At 42.0% G+C, this 18,545-nt stretch overlaps 2 protein-coding genes across 10 annotated transcripts in view; one reads left to right on the top strand and one right to left on the bottom strand.

The window, feature by feature from the left end:
* The window catches only part of ITSN1 (intersectin 1), a 253,806-nt gene extending 249,363 nt beyond the window's left edge, over window positions 1-4,443 (bottom strand). For 5 of the 6 annotated variants that reach the window (XM_061411188.1, XM_061410952.1, XM_061411283.1 and 2 more), the window contains exon 1: window positions 4,354-4,443. The gene's annotated coding sequence lies outside the window, so the exon portion shown is untranslated. Of the gene's footprint in view, window positions 1-3,522; window positions 3,854-4,353 lie in introns of those variants that run through there. The other variant, XM_061411028.1, reaches the window with a different exon arrangement.
* Window positions 4,444-4,955: 512 nt separating this feature from the next.
* Window positions 4,956-18,545, top strand: part of CRYZL1 (crystallin zeta like 1) — a 34,196-nt gene continuing 20,606 nt past the window's right edge. Inside the window, exons 1-4 of one of the 4 annotated variants that reach the window (XM_061412198.1) lie at window positions 4,956-5,046; window positions 14,151-14,222; window positions 15,805-15,882; window positions 16,641-16,713. In XM_061412198.1, the coding sequence (XP_061268182.1) occupies window positions 14,157-14,222; window positions 15,805-15,882; window positions 16,641-16,713 (217 nt within the window). In that variant the 5' untranslated portion in view covers window positions 4,956-5,046; window positions 14,151-14,156. Of the gene's footprint in view, window positions 5,047-5,344; window positions 5,490-14,150; window positions 14,223-15,804; window positions 15,883-16,640; window positions 16,714-18,545 lie in introns of those variants that run through there. The other 3 variants (XM_061412272.1, XM_061412393.1, XR_009735512.1) reach the window with 3 other exon arrangements.

Consider the following 18,545-nt stretch of genomic DNA (forward strand, 5'->3'; position numbering starts at 1 on the left):
AAAACTGAACAGACTAGAGTTTCATACATTTTTATATATCTCAATATTTTATCATCATAACTAACATATATTAAATGAATGTGTCTCAAGAACTTAAGTGAGAACTTAGAAGTATTAAATTTTGTAAACTATTGTATTTGAATTTAATTTTTAAAATTTTGGCCATGCTGGGTCTTCCATGCTGCTTTCTTTAGTTGCGTCAGGGGGCGCAACCAGGGCGTCCCTGGTGGCTTCGATGGTAAAGGGTTAGGGTTAAAGCACAGCACAGCACTGCACAACTAGAGTTGTGGTGCGTGGGCTTCTCATTTTGCCAGGCTTCTCTTCTTTCGGAGCACAGGCTCTAGGGCATGTGGGGTAGCCGCTGCGTCACACTGGGCTTAGCTGTGCCATGCGTGGCATGTGGAATCTTCCCGGACCAGGGATCGAACCCATGTCCACTGCACTGACAGGTAGATTCTTAACCACTGGACCACCACGGAAGTCCTAGAAGTATTACATTTTACTACAACAATTCCCATTTTCAGCTGAGAAAACTGAGGCACTGAGAGGTTGCTGCTACTGCTGCTAAGTCGCTTCAGTCGTGTCCAACTCTGTGCGACCCCATAGACGGCAGCCCACCAGGCTCCCCCGTCCCTGGGATTCTCCAGGCAAGAACACTGGAGCGGGCTGCCATTTCCTTCTCCAATGCATGAAAGTGAAAAGTGAAAGGGAAGTTGCTCAGTCGTATCCGACTCTTAGCGACCCCATGGACTGCAGCCTACCAGGCTCCTCCATCCATGGGATTTTCCAGGCAAGAGTACTGGAGTGGGGTGCCATTGCCTTCTCCGACTGAGGTTAGGTGACTAGATCAAAGTCACAGACCATGCTGTGTGGTGCTTGGCCACTCAGTCATGTTTGACTCTTCACAACCCCATGGACTGTCGCCCTCCAGGCTCCTCTGTCCATGGGGATTCTCTAGGCAAGAAGACTGGAGTGGGTTGCCATGCCCTCCTCCAGGGGATCTTCCCGACCCATGGATCAAACCCAGGTCTCCTGAATTGCAGGCAGATTCTTTACCATCTGAGCCACCAGGGAAGCCCAAGAACATTGGAGTGGGATCTTCCTCACCCAGGAACCCAACTGGAGTCTCCTGCATTGCACGCAGATTCTTTACCAGCTGAGCTGGTAAAGTCAGACTATGTATGGTCAAACCCAATATCCTCTAGAGGTTGCACTCTTAACTATCCATACCCTCAACTACACAGCAGAAGCTGTTATTTATGGGGCCTATGCTGGGCTCTGACAGAAAGGAGTGAAGGTCATATATTAGGAGTATGAAAAATAAAATTGGAAAATTACTAATTTTCTTTATTTTGGGAAAAAACAATTTTTTATTGCATTATGTTGGACTTATCATAGGCTATAAAATGGCATTTTGATGTACTGATACCAAATAATTTACCATTATGCTGTGACTTAAATTTACATTTTGAGTCTAAGCAAACATTTTGCTAGGAGCCTTCTTTTCAGCTTATCATCTTGAGTTATGCTTGGGAAAGGTTCTCTCCTTTCAGAGCCAACCAAACTTACAGAAATGACTGGGGTGTGGTACTTATGACCAGTTTATAAAGTGACTATGAAATGATAAGATGAACTTTACAAGTAAAAGTTTAAAGGTGTGGCCTCACTGTGACGTAATTCACCCAAATATTTCATAGAGTTCCTCCAGGCACTACTCTAGGAGGTACAGTGATCTCTGCCCTTCTGAGATGTATTATTACAGGTGCCTTACATATCTGAAGGTCATGGTGTTTTATTAGATGTCCAAGGTATGAAAGTTATTCTGTCACTTTAAAAACATGCCATCCTCTTCAGGACATGGTCTGGGGCCACTCAGAGAGAAGCAACCACAATGCCAGTGGTTCTCCAATGCTACTGTGTAAGAAAACTTCCTGCAGAGCTTGTTGGAAATCAGATTCCAGGAGTCTGTATTTTTACCAAGAACTTCAGGTTATGTTGATGTAAGTGATCTGAGGTCTAGACGTTGAGAAACCTGCCAGTAAGTGGAACTATTCAGAAGAGAAAGATCATTCACAAGAGAAGAGCCCTACGGCAGTGGAATGTGAACTGAGTAATATAAACCCAACCGACCTGTAATTAATTCCCTATAATTCACAAATCCACATTAAAGCTGAGTAAGAGTAGAGGGATTTAATGGCACCTCCTCCTTAACCCCCTTTATGGAGATTTGAGTTTGCCTCAATCTAGTTATTTGGAGAAAACATTAATTTAAGCAGAGTTTTATTTCCGATAATAGAGGGATAAGCATTAAGAAAAAGGAAATTGCTAGTCAATTGCAAAAAAAAAAAAAAAAAGCTAAGAGAGACAAACATTTCAGGGAACTAACTTGCTACCACTCATTTTATGCCCTATTTCACAATGCTTAGTATCTGAACAATCCACAGAGTTCCAAAGTACATCAAAAATGTGTTCATTTCCTCTCTTACTCAGGCAGAATAATAACAGACTTTTGTGAAGGTACCATGTGCCTCAAAAATTTCAATAGATACATTCCTAAATAAAGAAATAGCCTTCAAAAACAATTCTATCAGAAATTCACCCTACTGGAGCTACTTATAGAAGTCTTAAATAGCTTTTGGACCATCACTAAATTAGTGTCCTTCATTTCTGAATTTGGATTACCTAAAGTTTTTGAGTTCTTTACAACTGTCCTACAGAAAGAACTCAATATTGAAAAATGTTTTTCTTCTTTTATTATAAGCAAACAATCATAAAAATAACATAAATGTTTCAGGTGAACTATTAAAAATTTAGAAACAAAACAGAGTATTTTGTTCTCCATAATAAGTAGAAATCATAACTTTAGGAGGGGTACTAAAGCTTCTGCACCTTAAGTCATATTAAAAATAAAGGTATCCCAACAAATATATTCCTATTTCAGACAGTAAGAGTAGCACTACATAAACCAGCCGGGCTGCTGGCTCCACGGTCCCATTTCCTACCCTCAGATCCTGTCCACTACATAAACTCTGAGCCTGGTCTTCATCCTTTCAAAGGGATTAGTAAAAACTGCCTCCCCGATGACAGAATTGAGATTTTCCAGATGCATTTTTGGCACGGTACTTCTTATTATTATCTATACTTTTTATTGCACTTGTTTTTATTATTTGGACGTCCCGACCACGTAAACATTAAGAGCAGGATGCCAGCAGATTAAGCACAAAGAAACGCAACTATTCGGAGTCGCATCTATTTAAATTTTCAGGCTGGTGCTGCCTCCAGAATAGCACCGAGGATGGCAAAGTTCTAAAGGAAACTTTCATATTCAGAGGCTATCAAAAAATCTCCAGAAGCGTCAACTCAACACAGACGCCCCTAATGGTTTTTTTCAAAAGCAAAGCCTTTAGTCTGAATCACAACAAAAGATGCCCATAGGAAATGTAATCTACGAAGGTGCTTCCTAATCCAAAAGGCAAACAAGAAGTAAGAGGGAAAGGCGCAACTCCATTCCTCGTCGGTTACCTTTTCCTGGGGATTCTGATTGCATTTTCCTCGGTCAAGCCAGACAGAGCCTGGTAACTGTGGCTTCGGTCCACACTAAAACCGTGTCAGTGCGTAAAGAAGGGGAAAGGGAAGCGGCCGACACCGGGGACGCGCTCCCCCCTTGAAAGGATGAGCCGCTTTCTGTGAAATACCACCGGAGTCAAGTCAGTACCAGCAGGAGGACGCGGGGCCAAAACGGCATTGACTGCCCTTCACTGACAGGGTAGTTTTTTTCTTTCTTTCTTTTTTTTTTTTTTTGCGGGCGGAGGAGACAGAAGAAGGGATGAGCCGGGGAGGAGAGGCCGGGCATTCCGGATCCCCGGCAGCCTGGCGGGGAGGCGAGGCTCGGCCGGCCCGCCCCACTCGGGCGACCGCGGGGAGCGAGGTCAGCCCTGCAAGGGACCCCACCGCCCCGCGTGCCCCTGGAGAAAGGACGGGACCTCCCCCCAGCTCGGCCGGCCACGGCGACCGATGCCCATTCAACCCCCCGAAGCCCGTCCCGCGGCCGCCGCCCACCCCCCAGCCTCTGTCCGCCGCGGAGCCCCGGCCTCCCGGCGCGTGCCAGCCGGCCGCCACCACCACCACCCACCCAGCCACCCCCGGCGGCCAGGGAGGATAGGAAGGACGAGGCACAGGGGCGCCTCCTGGGTGCGCGACTCAGGGTGAAGGGCGCCGGGAGGGACTCGCATACCGGCCCCGGGGTCGGGGAGAGGGGGTTGGACGGGCGTCCCGGGCGGCCATCGCGCCCACCCTCGCCCCGGCCGCCTGCCCGGTGCAAAGCAGGCCGAGGCGGTCCAGCCCTCTCCTCACCTCATCTCCAGGCGGGTCCACGCTGCCGCCTCAGGGGGACAAAAAAAAAATCAGTGCAGCTCAGTCGCCGCGGGAAGGGGACGCAGGAGCCGCAGCCCCGCACACCATCCCCGCCCGCCTCTCGGGGCGTCCCTGAGTCCGCCCGGGATTCTCCCTCGCGAGCCGCCGTACTACCGAGCAACCAAGCTGCGCGCCCTCCCGTCTCCACCTCAGCTCTCGGCCTCCCTTCGCTCCCCTCCCTCAGTCCCTCGCTCCCGCCTATCTCCTCATCTCCCCCGGGACCTGCCTCCCCCGCGCCCTCTCCTCCCCTCCGTCTCCGCCCACGGTGGGTAGGTGGGGACAATGAAAAAACAACCAATCGGAAGAAAGGACTCACACCTCCTCCCGCCCCCTCATCTAGCCCCGCCCACCACGGGGGAAACGCAACTGAAAAAAAAAAAAACTGGAAGAGGAGGGAGTGATAGCCGGATCGACAAATCAGCAAGCTCAGAGGGGGCGGGACCTGGTCGCCCCAACCCCCCCCCCCGCCGCCCCGCCCCCTTTCCCGAAGCGGGCGTCTGGCGTAGGGTTTCCCGACGTGCCTAGAGGCGTCTGGTGTGGGGCTTCGGGACGTTTTGTTCCATGGTCTCGGTGCCATTAGGCTGTTGCTGTGCGAGGCGAGGCACAAGTTAGGACGCCTTCAACTAACTAACGGCAGGTGTCATAGGAGAGAACAATGTGGAGGCACAGGGAGGGCGGGGCACAGTCCCAGGAAGGTGATGGGGATACGGTTGGAATGAGGAAGGGTGTGGTCTTGAACATATTTACATAAAGCTGAACCCCTCGGCCTCTAGGACTTCGCGCATTGATTGGTAGCCCCAAGTGCGTCGCCTTGGAGCATGCCGGGAGATGTAGTTCCGCGTTCGGTTGCTATGGCGGTCTTCTCGCATTAATTGGTAGCCCCAGGCGCGTCGCCTTAGAGCATGCCGGGAGATGTAGTTCCGCGTTCGGTTGCTATGGCGGTCTCTAGAGTCCGAGACTGACGAGCGGCCTGGCCAATGGGAACAGCCTCTGGCGCTTAGGGGGTGGGCCCTCTGCTGAGGGGCGAGAAGGTGGCGGAGGTGAAGCTGCAGGCCGTTAGTGCCGCTCCGAGCCAGGTGAGCACCGGGAGACGCGCTACGTGTCTTGGGAAACCGGCCTTTGGGCGGAAGCTCGGGAGACGCCCCGCGGGACCGTCCAGCCCTGGGGCGCAGGGTGGTTTCCGTTGCACCCCAACCTTCTTAACACCTCTCGGGCTCAGGCCTAGCTGGCTTAGCTGAGGCCGCTGAGGGGAGGGAGATACTTGATTTGCCTGACGATTTCCTGGTTTTTACTGGTTTTGATGGTGGATGTTATTTCAGTTTGCATCTTCCTCCACTTTCATGGAAGCAAAAGTCTCGAAGTTCCCTTCCACCGAGACTCCCAGTTTGGATTTTACCCACTCCCGCGTCTTTTTGTTTCTATACTTTTGAGTTTCTTTTTCTTTCTGGCTTACTACTTCTAACTACTGCTTTCTCCTCCGTCACTTTTTTTTCCCCCGTTGAACAATTACGTAAAGCAGGGGCATTCGGTTTTATGTAACTCTAGGTCCAGATTTGCCCTCCAGATTTAAGCTAAACGGAGGAATACTCTGGAGCAACGCGTGAAAATCACCTCAGAACCGTTTTGAAGTGCAGACTATGATGCTGTGGGTGTGGGCGGGCCCTGAGAATCTCCATTTCTGACAAGCTCTCGGGTGCTGCTAGTCCAGGTTATGGGCAGCAAGGTTTGCACATTTAATGGGAGCCACTTTTTTTAAATAAAGAGAAATATGTGAAATTAATGCTAGAGTTTTATTTAACCCAGTATATCTAAAATAGTATCATATCAGCACACAATCAAATGTTTAAAAATCAAGATTTTGTACATTCTCTCATTTTCTTCACATTTGAAGAAACCTGATAGACATCTTTTGCTAACAGTACATCTCAGTTCTGACTAGGCATAGTTCAAGGGCTACTGGATGATACAACCCACTGCAGAAATTAAAAGGTGTTAAATCTTAGGTTGCCCGTGACAAAACCCCTTACTGCTCTGTGAGATGGACTTTGGAAGTACTTTACCAGGTCTCAACTCAATTTACAGAAATAATAGCACGAATATCCAGCATTCATTTAACACTTCCTTTGTGCCAGGTATTATACTGAGTGCTTTGCATGTATTATTTAAGCCTTTCTGTTACTATCCCTGTTTTACAAGTGTTGAATTTAAGGCCCAGATAGTTGAAAGTATTTAGTGTATGTGGCGGAGAAGGCAATGGCACCCTACTCCAGTACTCTTGCCTGGAAAATCCCATGGACGGAGGAGCCTGAAAGGCTGCAGTCCATGGGGTTGCTAAGAGTTGGGCATGACAGAGCGACTTCACTTTCACTTTTCACTTTCATGCATTGGAGAAGGAAATGGCAACCCACTCCAGTGTTCTTGCATGGAGAATCCCAGGGACAGGGAAGCCTGGTGGGCTGCCATCTATGGGGTCGCACAGAGTCGGACACGACTGAAGCGACTTAGCAGCAGCAGCAGTGTATGTGGGTCGTACACTGAATAAGTAGAAAAGCCAGGATTCAGAAGTAGGGTCACTTAGGACTTCTAAATCCTATCCATCAATCACCGCAGTGTATAATTATTACATTTTGTCACTAATTTCAATTCATTGATGCCTCTGCTCTAGTTTATGGCTAATCCTGAGACATTCAGATTTCAAACAGAGGGGGCTCACCATACAAGGCAAAGTTCCTTCAGTTGTAGTTACCTATTTTGGCAGTCTTACAACTCTCTGTTCTGTCCATTCAATATCAAAGTTCTAAATTGAAGAAGAGCGTTCCAAACCTCAAGGAGATATATAGGCCTTTAAATCAGTACTATATGCTGGACAGTAGTGTGTCTTGGTTCATCTGTATACCTCTTTGAAAGAAGGCTTGGGAGTTCTTAAAATGTTTCACCTTGCAATCACAATGTTTTGGGGTTTGTTTTTGGTGAAATCTTTCATTCATTGATAAAAGTGAATCTTTTCTTGCTCATGCGAACTTCACATGGAATAGTTCAAATACATCTTTATTTAGTATTTTTGCAAAATGATTTTCTTCTTGTACATTGTAAAGATGACATCTCGTTAAATTATTTTCCCTTGATGGTGAATTTATTAGTAAATATTTAATCAAAAGTACAGTTCCTACTTTGCATCTGAAGTAATGATTAAAGAGCCTATAGTGATTTAGAGAATTAAATAAATGTTGGCAGACTGCAGTAAGATTGGTCTGTGGAGAAGAGGATCCCTTGCATCGGTTGGCAAGGAGGGAGAGTGTAGTAACAGTAGGGAGGGCCCTCAGTTTACCTTCCTCATCCTGTGCCTTGTCCCAGTGCCACATGATTAAGCCAGCGGGGAAGGGAGACTGGCATTCATGGCACCATGGGCTCCACTGTTCCCCAGGAGTACAGTATGGAAAAATGGAATGCCAACTCAGAAATATAAATGAAAGTTATGTTTCCGTCGTTCTGAATCTTACTGTATTAAATGGCCCTACATCGAATACAAACTGGAGCAGTGACTTCTAATCTACGAATTAATGACCATCCCGCTTTCCCAAAGCAGTACCCACCCCCCAGCAGTACTGGCAAGGGGGTCCACTAGTAAGAATTCTTAAGTGAAAAGGTATTTTGTAAATCAGCAAATAACAAAAGTTAAGCTCTCTTGGAGGGAGGAGAATTAATCAAAAATTCTTTTGAGATTCAGAAGAGGTCATTGTTGGAAGCCACTTGTTGCATGGATAGGCAACAGTTTGACATAGCTAATTAAATGCCTCTTGTCTTGCTTCCACATAAAGCCTTTATTAAAAAATTATTTTCCTTTCCTAATTCTTCACCTATCTTTAGATCTCAGCTTATGTGAGATGTCAAGAGGATGCCACACTTGTATACAAATTCAATCAAGTATGTCTTGATAATGTCCATATAAATCTAGACTCTCATAATCAGAAGACTGATATGGTCATCTCATCCCCATCCCCCTCAACTGATGCTTGAATCTCCTTATGATGCTGCTGTAAATGTGTATCCAGCCTCTAGTTTGGAGAAGGCAATGGCACCCCACTCCAGTACTTTTGCCTAGAAGATCCCATGGACGGAGGAGCCTGGTAGGCTGCAGTCCATGGGGTCGCTAGAGTCGGACACGACTGAGCGACTTCACTTTCGCTTTTCACTTTCATGCATTGGAGAAGGAAATGGCAACCCACTCCAGTGATCTTGCCTGGAGAATCCCAGGGACAGGGAAGCCTGGTGGGCTGCCATCTATGGGATCGCAGAGTCGGACACGACTGAAGTGACTTAGCAGCAGCAGCAGCCTCTAGTTTAAATCCATCTAGTAATAGACCATGTCACTTCAAGCATCTGCCTAAGTTTTGTATACCTAAAACGTGAAAGTGGAAAGTTCTTATGATATGTGCTACTAGCTAGAAATGATTTCCAGAGTTTAGCTAGGTGTGAGCCACCATCACAGCGTCTCCCATGCCCATCTTGTAACAGGCACAGGAGAGCAGTACAGTGTATAACGCCAGTGTATTCATTGTTTATGTGTCCTTGGAATTTATAGATTTCTGGAGACTGTCTCCAGCACAATGTAGAGATGTCCCTTCCTCTTTAGGAAGCAGAGCTGACCTGTCCAGATAGGACTACCAGTCTCCTCTACAGCCTGCAAAGTATGTGGTATTTGAACCAGACCTCCAGCTAGTTTCTGTTTTGTTGACCGTAATAGGTTTTAAGGGTACATGGTTTAACATTCTTCTTTACCTGATATGTGGATATGTGTGAAAAGTCCCACAGGTGGTAAGAACATGGTTAAAACTTAAGCACCTCTTCAGTATAACTGAAGATTTACTCAGCCTGGCAAGATGATGAGCATAATAGGGCCACATTTCAGAGCTGACTTCATCTGTTGTTTTTTTTTAAAGTAGCCCAGCTGCTTGACAGTTTGTCTGCTTTCCTTAAAGTAAAAATGAGGGTGGGTGAAGCATAATACTTCACTGTATTATGAAGTTTGTGTTGGGAATAATGAAAATTTGAACACATAAGAAGAGTCTGGACTTTGAAGTTGTCCACAGGTGTGTTGTCCACAAGGAGAGAAAGAAGCCGTGCAGCGGCCTGTGGCGGTAGCCCAGGCCTCAGGCATCACAATTTTGGCCTGTCATTGTGCTAACATCTAAGATGAGCACTTAAGCCAGGAGATTAAAAAGGAAAAGGAAGCCTAGAGGAGGGAATTATGGGAGATTCTAAGATACCCTCGATGGCTGAAGTTGGCCCAACAAAATCTCGTTTGGGGGCGGGAAAAGTAAGTCTGGTTTTATGACTGTTGAATTTGAGGTTGAGCTGATACTCAGAACACTTTTGGTCTGAAGGTATAGATAACGATTGATCTATAGAGGTTTTACTTACAATCATTAATAGATGAGCTCCTTGGGGGAGCAAGTATAGCAGGGGAAGAGCAAGTGAGGCTCGTGTTGTTATAACTAAGAGGAAACCATTTGAAATGTCTTCCCATTGATTTTTTTTTTTAGAAATCCTTTAAAAGATTAGTACTTTCATTAACTACTTTCTTGGTATTATTTATGGTAAGTGTTTAATTTATGCAAAGTCTTTATTCTGCTTTTATACCAAAAATTATTTGTTTTTGTTTCTCCAGATTTATAATAGGTTTAATATGTTGATATTATAAAAACTTAAAGTATTAGGAACGTAATCTTCAATTTGTGGACTTACGTCAGATATATTTAAAATTGGATGTAACTGAAGAATTATCAATAACCTCAGATATGCAGATGACACCACCCTTATGGCAGAAAGTGAAGAGGAACTAAAGAGCCTCTTGATGAAAGTGCAAGAGGAGAGTGAAAAAGTTGGCTTAAAGCTCAGCATTCAGAAAACTAAGATCATGGCATCTGGTCCCATCACTTCGTGGCAAATAGATGGGGAAACAGTGTCAGACTTTATTTTTGGGGGCTCCAAAATCACTGCAGATGGTGACTGTGGCCATGAAATTAAAAAACGCTTATTCCTTGGAAGGCAAGTTATGCCCAACATAGATAGCATATTGAAAAGCAGAGACATTACTTTGCCAACAAAGGTCTGTCTAGTCAAGGCTATGGTTTTTCCAGTGGTCATGTATGGATGTGAGAGTTAGACTGTGAAGAAAGCTGAGTGCCGAAGAATTGATGCTTTTGAACTGTGGTGTTGGAGAAGACTCTTGAGAGTCCCTTGGACTGTAAGGAGGTCCAGCCAGTCCGTCCTAAAGGAGATCAGTCCTAGGTGTTCTTTGGAAGGACTAATGCTGAAGCTGAAACTCTAGTACTTTGGCCACCTCATGCGAAGAGTTGACTCATTGGAAAAGACCCTGATGTTGGGAGGGATTGGGGGCAGGAGGAGAAGGGGATGACAGAGGATGAGATGGCTGGATGGCATCACCAACTTGATGGACGTGAGTTTGAGTGAACTCCGGGAGTTGGTGATGGACAGGGAGGCCTGGCGTGCTGCGATTCATGGGGTCGCAAAGAGTCAGACACAACTGAGCGACTGAACTGAACTGATAGTAGAATATATAATTTTGAGGTTAATGACATTCATTTTTGGAAACAGCATGATAAATAGTATATATTTAATTTTTATTTTACGAGGTGTTCAGTTATTGTATTTCCTGTGTGCCAATGTCTTTATGTTCAATAAAAATTTTATTAAATAATGGATTAAGTGTTCCATTTAATCTGGACCACTCCCTAAGAAATTAAGTGGGTTTTGAATACCATTTGTTGTACCATTTCTCTGTGGTGAGAACTCAGTTTTCCTTTTTGGGCTTGCAAAATAAATATTTCCTTAATTTTCTTCTGGTCACTTTTATAAAAATACTTCTTTTTCTTCACTTTGTAATTTTGAGGGGTGGTTTTTGTTCCCACCTGGTTCCTTATTGAATCAACAACTAAACATTACTTTTTTCTACCAGCCAGGCTGATTATAACCTAATTTGGAGGAACTATTTAGATGATCTGACCAAAAATATGGGCATTATTATGTATATAATAGTCACCTTAAGGGACACCACGGGTACATACAAACAGCTTCCAGGGTCTTTGAAGTTGGGGTGCATACAGTATGAGACTCCTGTGACTGCTGATCTGAGAGAGATGCTATTTGTTTTCAGATGCAGTGGGCAGAGAAGACAGTGGCTTCCAGAGTCACAAAGGGAGATGTTTTGAAATCAAGGTGTTGATGTGTAATTATTTCATTTCTCAAAAAGGCAATTCTAGTGGCTCCAGATTGAGTGAAGCAGAGTTTTATTTATTCAGTAATAATGGGATATTGATTCTTCAAAGCTGGGAGAACTCACTAGTTGAATGAATAAAGCAAGGTTTTGTCAGTATGTAATGAAATCTAAAAGCATGGAACAGATGGAGTAGACTGCGTGTCACTGGGAGGTGATTTCAGAGAGGGAGTAGGACTTGAGCTTTGTTTACTTTGCAGAATCCGTAGAGTAAGTACAGCACAGTCTCAGAGAGCAAGCAGGGCCTGGAGCCTGGAGACAGCGGCGGCCATATGGTATGAAGTTAACTTGGCTTCCCAGGTGGCACAGCAGTGAAGAATCTGCCTGCCGATGCAGGAGACGCAGACCCTGAGTCGGGAAGATCCCCTGGAGAAGGAAGTGGCAACCCACTCCCGTACTCTTGCCTAGAGGATCCCATGGACAGAGGAGCCTGGGAGACTACAGTCATGGGGTCACAAAGAGACACGACTGAGCACACACGCACACATAATGCCTAGATCAGACGGGATGTGTTGGAAGAATGAAGGAGTAAGGTAAACTAGGGACAGTGGTATGCATCTTAGATGGCTTGACAGCTAGGAAGAAGTTAGATTTCTGTCATCGGTAATACATAGCTGCTGTTCTATGCTTAGGTTCTTCCCCTCTCCCTTACAACCCTGACAAACTTACTGATGTGTGTACACACACACACACACACACACAGATCTTCCTTAACCAGAAGCCTAGAGACATGTAAATTCTCTTTGTGTCTAGAATGTGTACTCGTTTCTGTTAGTTCCAGCATTTGATTACCACCTACTGGAAAGCAGCAACCATTGCTGAACTGCTTAGTAAAAACCCTCTATAAAGATCCTTTAGACCCATTACGATTCAGCTTGCAGAGCCAGCTTCATAAGAACAGTACCTCTGCAGTCACACTGGACTCACAGTCAGAAGGCACTCATGCTTGGTTTGATGCTTGGCTGTTACCATCTTGAAATTTTAGTTTCTGAACAAGGTTCCCCACATTTTCATTTTGCAGTGAACTCTGCAAGTTATGTAGCTAGTTCTGTCAACAAGCACTTACTAATTATGAATCCTGAACTAAAGGAGATAGGGTTCTAGTTTTACATCTAATGTTAGCAGCTCAATAGAAACCATTAAGTATAATGGTAAAGGTAAATGACTTTAGAGTTGGTAGCATCTGATTTGTCTCAGCTCTGGCCCGGCTGGAGCCATGAGACCCTAGGAATGTGCCTCTGTAAGTCTCAGTTTCGTCGTTCATAAATTCAATAATACTGTAGTACTTTCATCAAAAAATATGTATAAGAATGTTCTTAGCAGGATAATTTGTAAACGTGTTAAACTGGAAACCATCAGATGTCTATCTTTAGTGCAGTGGACATTTAGTAATTCATACAGTGGAATACTGTGTAACTGAATGAAATAAATACAACTGCAGGCAATAGCATGAGTGAAACTCATAATACTGAGAGAAAGAAGGAGCATAATTCATATAAAGTCAAAAACAGACAAAGCTAATCTCCACTTGAATATCAGGATATTGAGTATCCTTAGAAGGGGGATAGTGACTAGAAGGGAAACCAAGGACCTTCTGGAGTTCTAGTGACATGTTTCCTGCTATGGCATGGCCATGTTCACTTTGTAAAGTTCACCAAGCTATATACTTAGGATCTGTGAACTTTTCTCTGATTTTATATGGTACTTCTATAAAATTTACATTACAAAAGTCTTGTCATACAATTACTATGGAATTAAAGAAACAGTTGTGGAATCCTTAGAGATGCTTCAGGATGTCCACAGAATACAGGTTTAATTGAAGGCAGGAGGAGAAGGGGATGACAGAGGATGAGATGGTTGGATGGTATCACCAACTCGATGGGCATGAGTCTGAGCAAACTCAGGGAGATGGTAAAAGACAGGGAAGCCTGGCGTGCTGCAGTCCATGGGGTTGCAAAGAGTAGGACACAACTGAGCAACTGAGCACCAACAAATGTCTTGTAAATGGATACAGAGGAATTAGGGACACAATTTCAATGACTGTCTTGATTATCCACTTTTTCCTTTCTAGTGGACTTTTTTAAGACTTTGAAAGCCCTTTAAATGACACTTTTGGTTATTAAAATTGAGCCCTCTGGCCTGCACAGTTTTTTTTTTTTTTTTAGGTACATCTCATAATTTTTGTTGAATAGTGAGATGAACTTAAGTCTTGGTGTGAAAGGCTGAATTATAAGCCCATTCTCAAATGCGTACCTGAGGTTATTGCATATTCTCTTGTTTGATTGCTTTCAAGAACTATTACCTAAATTCATTTGAAGACTGCAGTTAAACTGTCATTTTATCCTTTAGAACTATTTTTCATTTTATGCTTTCACTTTATCTGGCATATGTTTTGTTGGTTAGTATATTTCATGTATATTTTTTCTTTTATCATTTTTAGGTGACTATGAAAGGCTTATATTTTCAACAAAGTTCTACAAATGAAGAAATAACATTTGTGTTCCAAGAAAGGGTAAGAAAAATGATTTAATCTTTAGATGGAACAAGATAGTGTATTTTACAAATGTCACAGACCTAGTTTTAAATACCCCGTTACAAATTATTTTTGAGTGGCACCCTATAAATTAATTTTATGTGAAAACAGTGGTCGATATGGTATAACTATATTTTTAAAAGAGTTGCTGCAAAAGAGTTTTTAGTTCCTCAGTGTGGTAGTATAAAAGATAATAAGAAACTAAACAACTTGAGTAGTCTTATGTATTGCAAAATTAACCCAATTTATTCTGAATACCACAATAAAACGAGTTTTTAGATTGCAGCCATATTTCAGAAAATACTTTCATATTGTGAAATTAAAGAGGTGGAAAAACATTGTTTTTCACACTAACTTCTAAGCATTGCAAAGTTACTTCATGAACTAAGCTTTAAAGGTTTCCAGTTTTTTTTTACTACTTTAAGGATAGAGAGTAGAATTTTTATCTATTAATGATTGTTTGAAAGGTTTGTGGCGGGCCAAAGACATTCCACTATTAGTTTAGGGACAAAAACTAAATGCGTATGTATTTCATATTGTATGTGTGTTTCATAGTAGTAATAAGAATCTCTGGATAACGAATACAATTCAGTTTTTCTTTTTCATCTTTCAGCAACTCCAAAATCACTTAGATTAGGAGTCTAATCAGTTTAGTTTCTACCATTGGGTCAGGATGGAGGTCCAAGAGGTTTGATTGGCTCTCGGAAATAATTATCACCAGGTTCACACAATCATGAGTATAAAATTATCGATACTGCTGAATATCTTCACATAATTACCAAATATTATCAAATCTGAGTTTTAAAAAGGGAAATCCCAGAATACTGTGTTCATGTCAAATACAGTGATCACTTGGTTAGAACACAGGAGGCACTGCGCAGGTAGCTGTTCTAGCCAACTAGCCAACACTTGATCTAATTTTGGGGCATATCAAGGATTGAAGAAAGCATTTTAATTACTGATGTCATTGGTAGATGACACTAAATACCAACGTTTGAAATACCTTTGCCTTTGAAGTTATATCTAGCTATGGAATATGAGGGGTAAATTAAGTTCCATCAAGTTTGTATTTCAACCCCAGAGTCCCATGGGGCATGCTAAAATGTCCAAGACAGATGTTAAATAAGGTAGAGATCAACAAGTGACACTAAAGAACTTTCTATATAGCATTAAGAAAATTCCATGATCAGTACAGTGCATCTATTAAGTATATATGTGTTTAAGGACATCCCCACATGTTGCTTTGAGATTTAAATTGAACTGAAGGACAGTATTTATTGTTCTACTTTGTTATCCTCTGTTCATTGCCTGCACATATATTCTTATCCATAGCTTGGAAGTACATTTTCAGATTAGTACCCTAAGACTTTTGAAATTTTTTACCCCGAATTCCCTACATTCTTTCGTATTATATATTATAAAGTAATTGTTTGTAGCTTTTTCAGTTAACTTTGGTGTAAGATTTTGAGTCTTTTTTATTTTGTTCAGTTATATATGAAAATTTTTGCAACATGAAAGCAGTATTCTCAAAGGAATGTGCAATTTTATCATTTGACTCTAGGAAAATCTTCCTATTACAGAAGATAACTATGTGAAACTTCAAGTTAAAGCTTGTGCTCTGAGCCAGATAAATACAAAGGTATGAATACTAAGATATTGGTGCTTTGATTTGGCCAAAAGTCAAATATATTTGGTATACAAAAATTATAATAATAATAACTGACTTCTGAGTACCAAGAAATTATTCCTAGAAGAATTGAACAGCTAGGAAAAAAACTTACCATGTATTTCTATATTAATTAGTATATTATTTCTATATTATTAATTAATATCTATTATATAGATATTAATCCTATATATTAATATATATTAATATATAATAGATATTAATTAATAATATAGAAATAATATACTAATTAATATAGAAATACATGGTAAGTTTTTTTCCTAGCTGAGCGACTGATCTGATCTGATCTGATTAATTCTATATTAATATATATACTAATATGATTTCTATATTAATCAGGAAATTCCATCTAATTGAACTCATGTATTTTATAATATTATATGAAAATATTTTATATGTAATTGTGTTAGATGGTAAGTTTACAGATAGAAATATCTCTATGTATTTTCTAAGATAATGGAGATTAAATGGTAGCTAATTGATTTGCTCACACATTAAAATTATACATATCAACGAATCCCTTAGCAAACCTGGCTTCCTGCTCCACAAAGGAACCTATTTTGTGAAGATACTTGCTTTTTGTCTTGATGCCAAAAATGGAGTCATATTTGCTTTTTCTGTGGTTTGATTTTTGCTCCTGCTTTTCTCTTGTATGAATAGAGGTTAGAATTTATTCTTGACAATAAGTTCAAGCCTTTGTCATTATTTAGCTTCTTGCAGAAATGAAGATGGAAAAGGAATTCTTTCCTGTTGGGAGAGAAGTTGCTGGAATTGTGTTAGATGGTAAGTTTACAGATAGAAGTATCTGTATTTATTTTCTAAGATAATGGAAAGTAAATGGTAGCTAATTGTTTTACTGACACATTAAAATTATACACACTTATTCAATACAAAGAAACTATACAGAAGTATTTTTCCTTTTTTAATTAAAAAGAAAAATAGAACTTAATGGTATTTTGTAATTGAAGAGCTTATTACAATTTAGTAAATAAATATTTAGAGATTATGTATTTAAATCCACAAATAATCATTTGGAATAGCATGATCAGCATTGTCCTTTTTATGATGTTTACAACCCAGCATAAATTACTTGTGTAACTTGGCTTTGGGTCAAAATTTACATAATGCTCAATAGCTGCACTCACTTTATATTTTTAAGGTGTGCCTAAAATTGAGTATTTAAAAGGTAAATAGGGACTTACTTCCCTGCCAATCCAAGTGGTTAAGACTCTAAGCTTCCACTGCTGGGGGCACAGGTTTGATCCCTGATGGGGAAACTGAGACCCCGCATGAAGTTCTGGGCAACAGTCATAGGCAGGATACTTGGCAGAAGAAAAAAAAGTTTGTCAAGAAAATTCCCCTTCAAAAATTGCAGGATAAAAGATATCTAACAAAATCTTTTAATGATGGCATCAACACTGACTCCTTCCCCCGCCCCCCAAAAAATGAGGTGGGAGGGTAGGGAAGGGCCAGATCATGTTGAATCTCATCTCTCAGGTTGAGTTGTAGAGAACGTATTAGGGTGACCATATGAAGAGTGGATTTGAGGCAGACCGGACTGTAGGCAAGAGCACTGTTTGAGCCATAGACCCAACAAGCAAGAAATGACAAAGTCCATAACCTAGACAGATGTGGCAAAGGTAGTGTGGATACATTCAAGAAATACTGGGAAAGTAAAGTCAACAGAACTTAATAATTGACTGGAACAGGAGAATTCAAAACGCGTAAAGGCAGGAAATGATTTACAAGATTCTGATTATATCTGAAAGTTGTCAGCGTATCGGTTGTGTTTGAAATCATAGAATGGTGATGAGCTCATGCAGGGAGAGGGAGGAGATGAAGGAGACACACAGATTGCATGGACCCCTTGGCAGTGCTACCGTCTGAAGGACAATCCTTAATAAAAGGAGTATGAAGGACACCATGAAAAAAGGATCAGGATGATTTTAGGAAGACAAGAATCTGCAGCAGGAAGGAAAGAGAAAAGCACAGAAAGCAAGAATATTAGGGGATGGAGGCACAGGCAGGATCCAGAGATGCAGCAGATTGGGACCCTTTCGCAGCCAGCCAGCCATAGGTGCCACTCCCAGATGGCAGACTTCTGCCTTACTTCTCTGCCACACCTCAGTTTCCTCGTCTGTTAAACAGGCCTAATAATACCTACTTCATGGGTGTGCCATGAAGATTAAATGGGAATACACACTAAAATGCTGAGCACAAGTAGACATTCAGTGAGGTTTGGGTTTTTTCCTCCTGTTTCCTCTTGTAACTATTGGAAGAAAAATATTCTACAGAATTGACTGATGGTGGAGGCCTTTTCTCTACATAAACAGGGGAAGTGTAACTTATCACTTCTGTATAGTCCTCAAATTTCTTGGCCCCATTCTGAATTTATTTCCATAATCCCAAATCAAAGTAATTGCATATGTAACTCTAACCAGAATTGCCATTGCATGTCTGCACTTCTGCAGCTAAAACCATGACAGATTGGACTAGCCGCAGGAGGAGGGGAACCCAGTGTACCCAGTGTAATCATCATAAGAGCTGTGAAATGGATTATTTTTCTTTATGCCTTCATCCTTAGCTAAACAGAGAGATAGCCTGCTCCATGGTGT

The sequence above is a fragment of the Bos javanicus genome, chromosome 1, assembly GCF_032452875.1.
Source record: "Bos javanicus breed banteng chromosome 1, ARS-OSU_banteng_1.0, whole genome shotgun sequence".
NCBI classification, from domain to species: domain Eukaryota; kingdom Metazoa; phylum Chordata; class Mammalia; order Artiodactyla; family Bovidae; genus Bos; species Bos javanicus.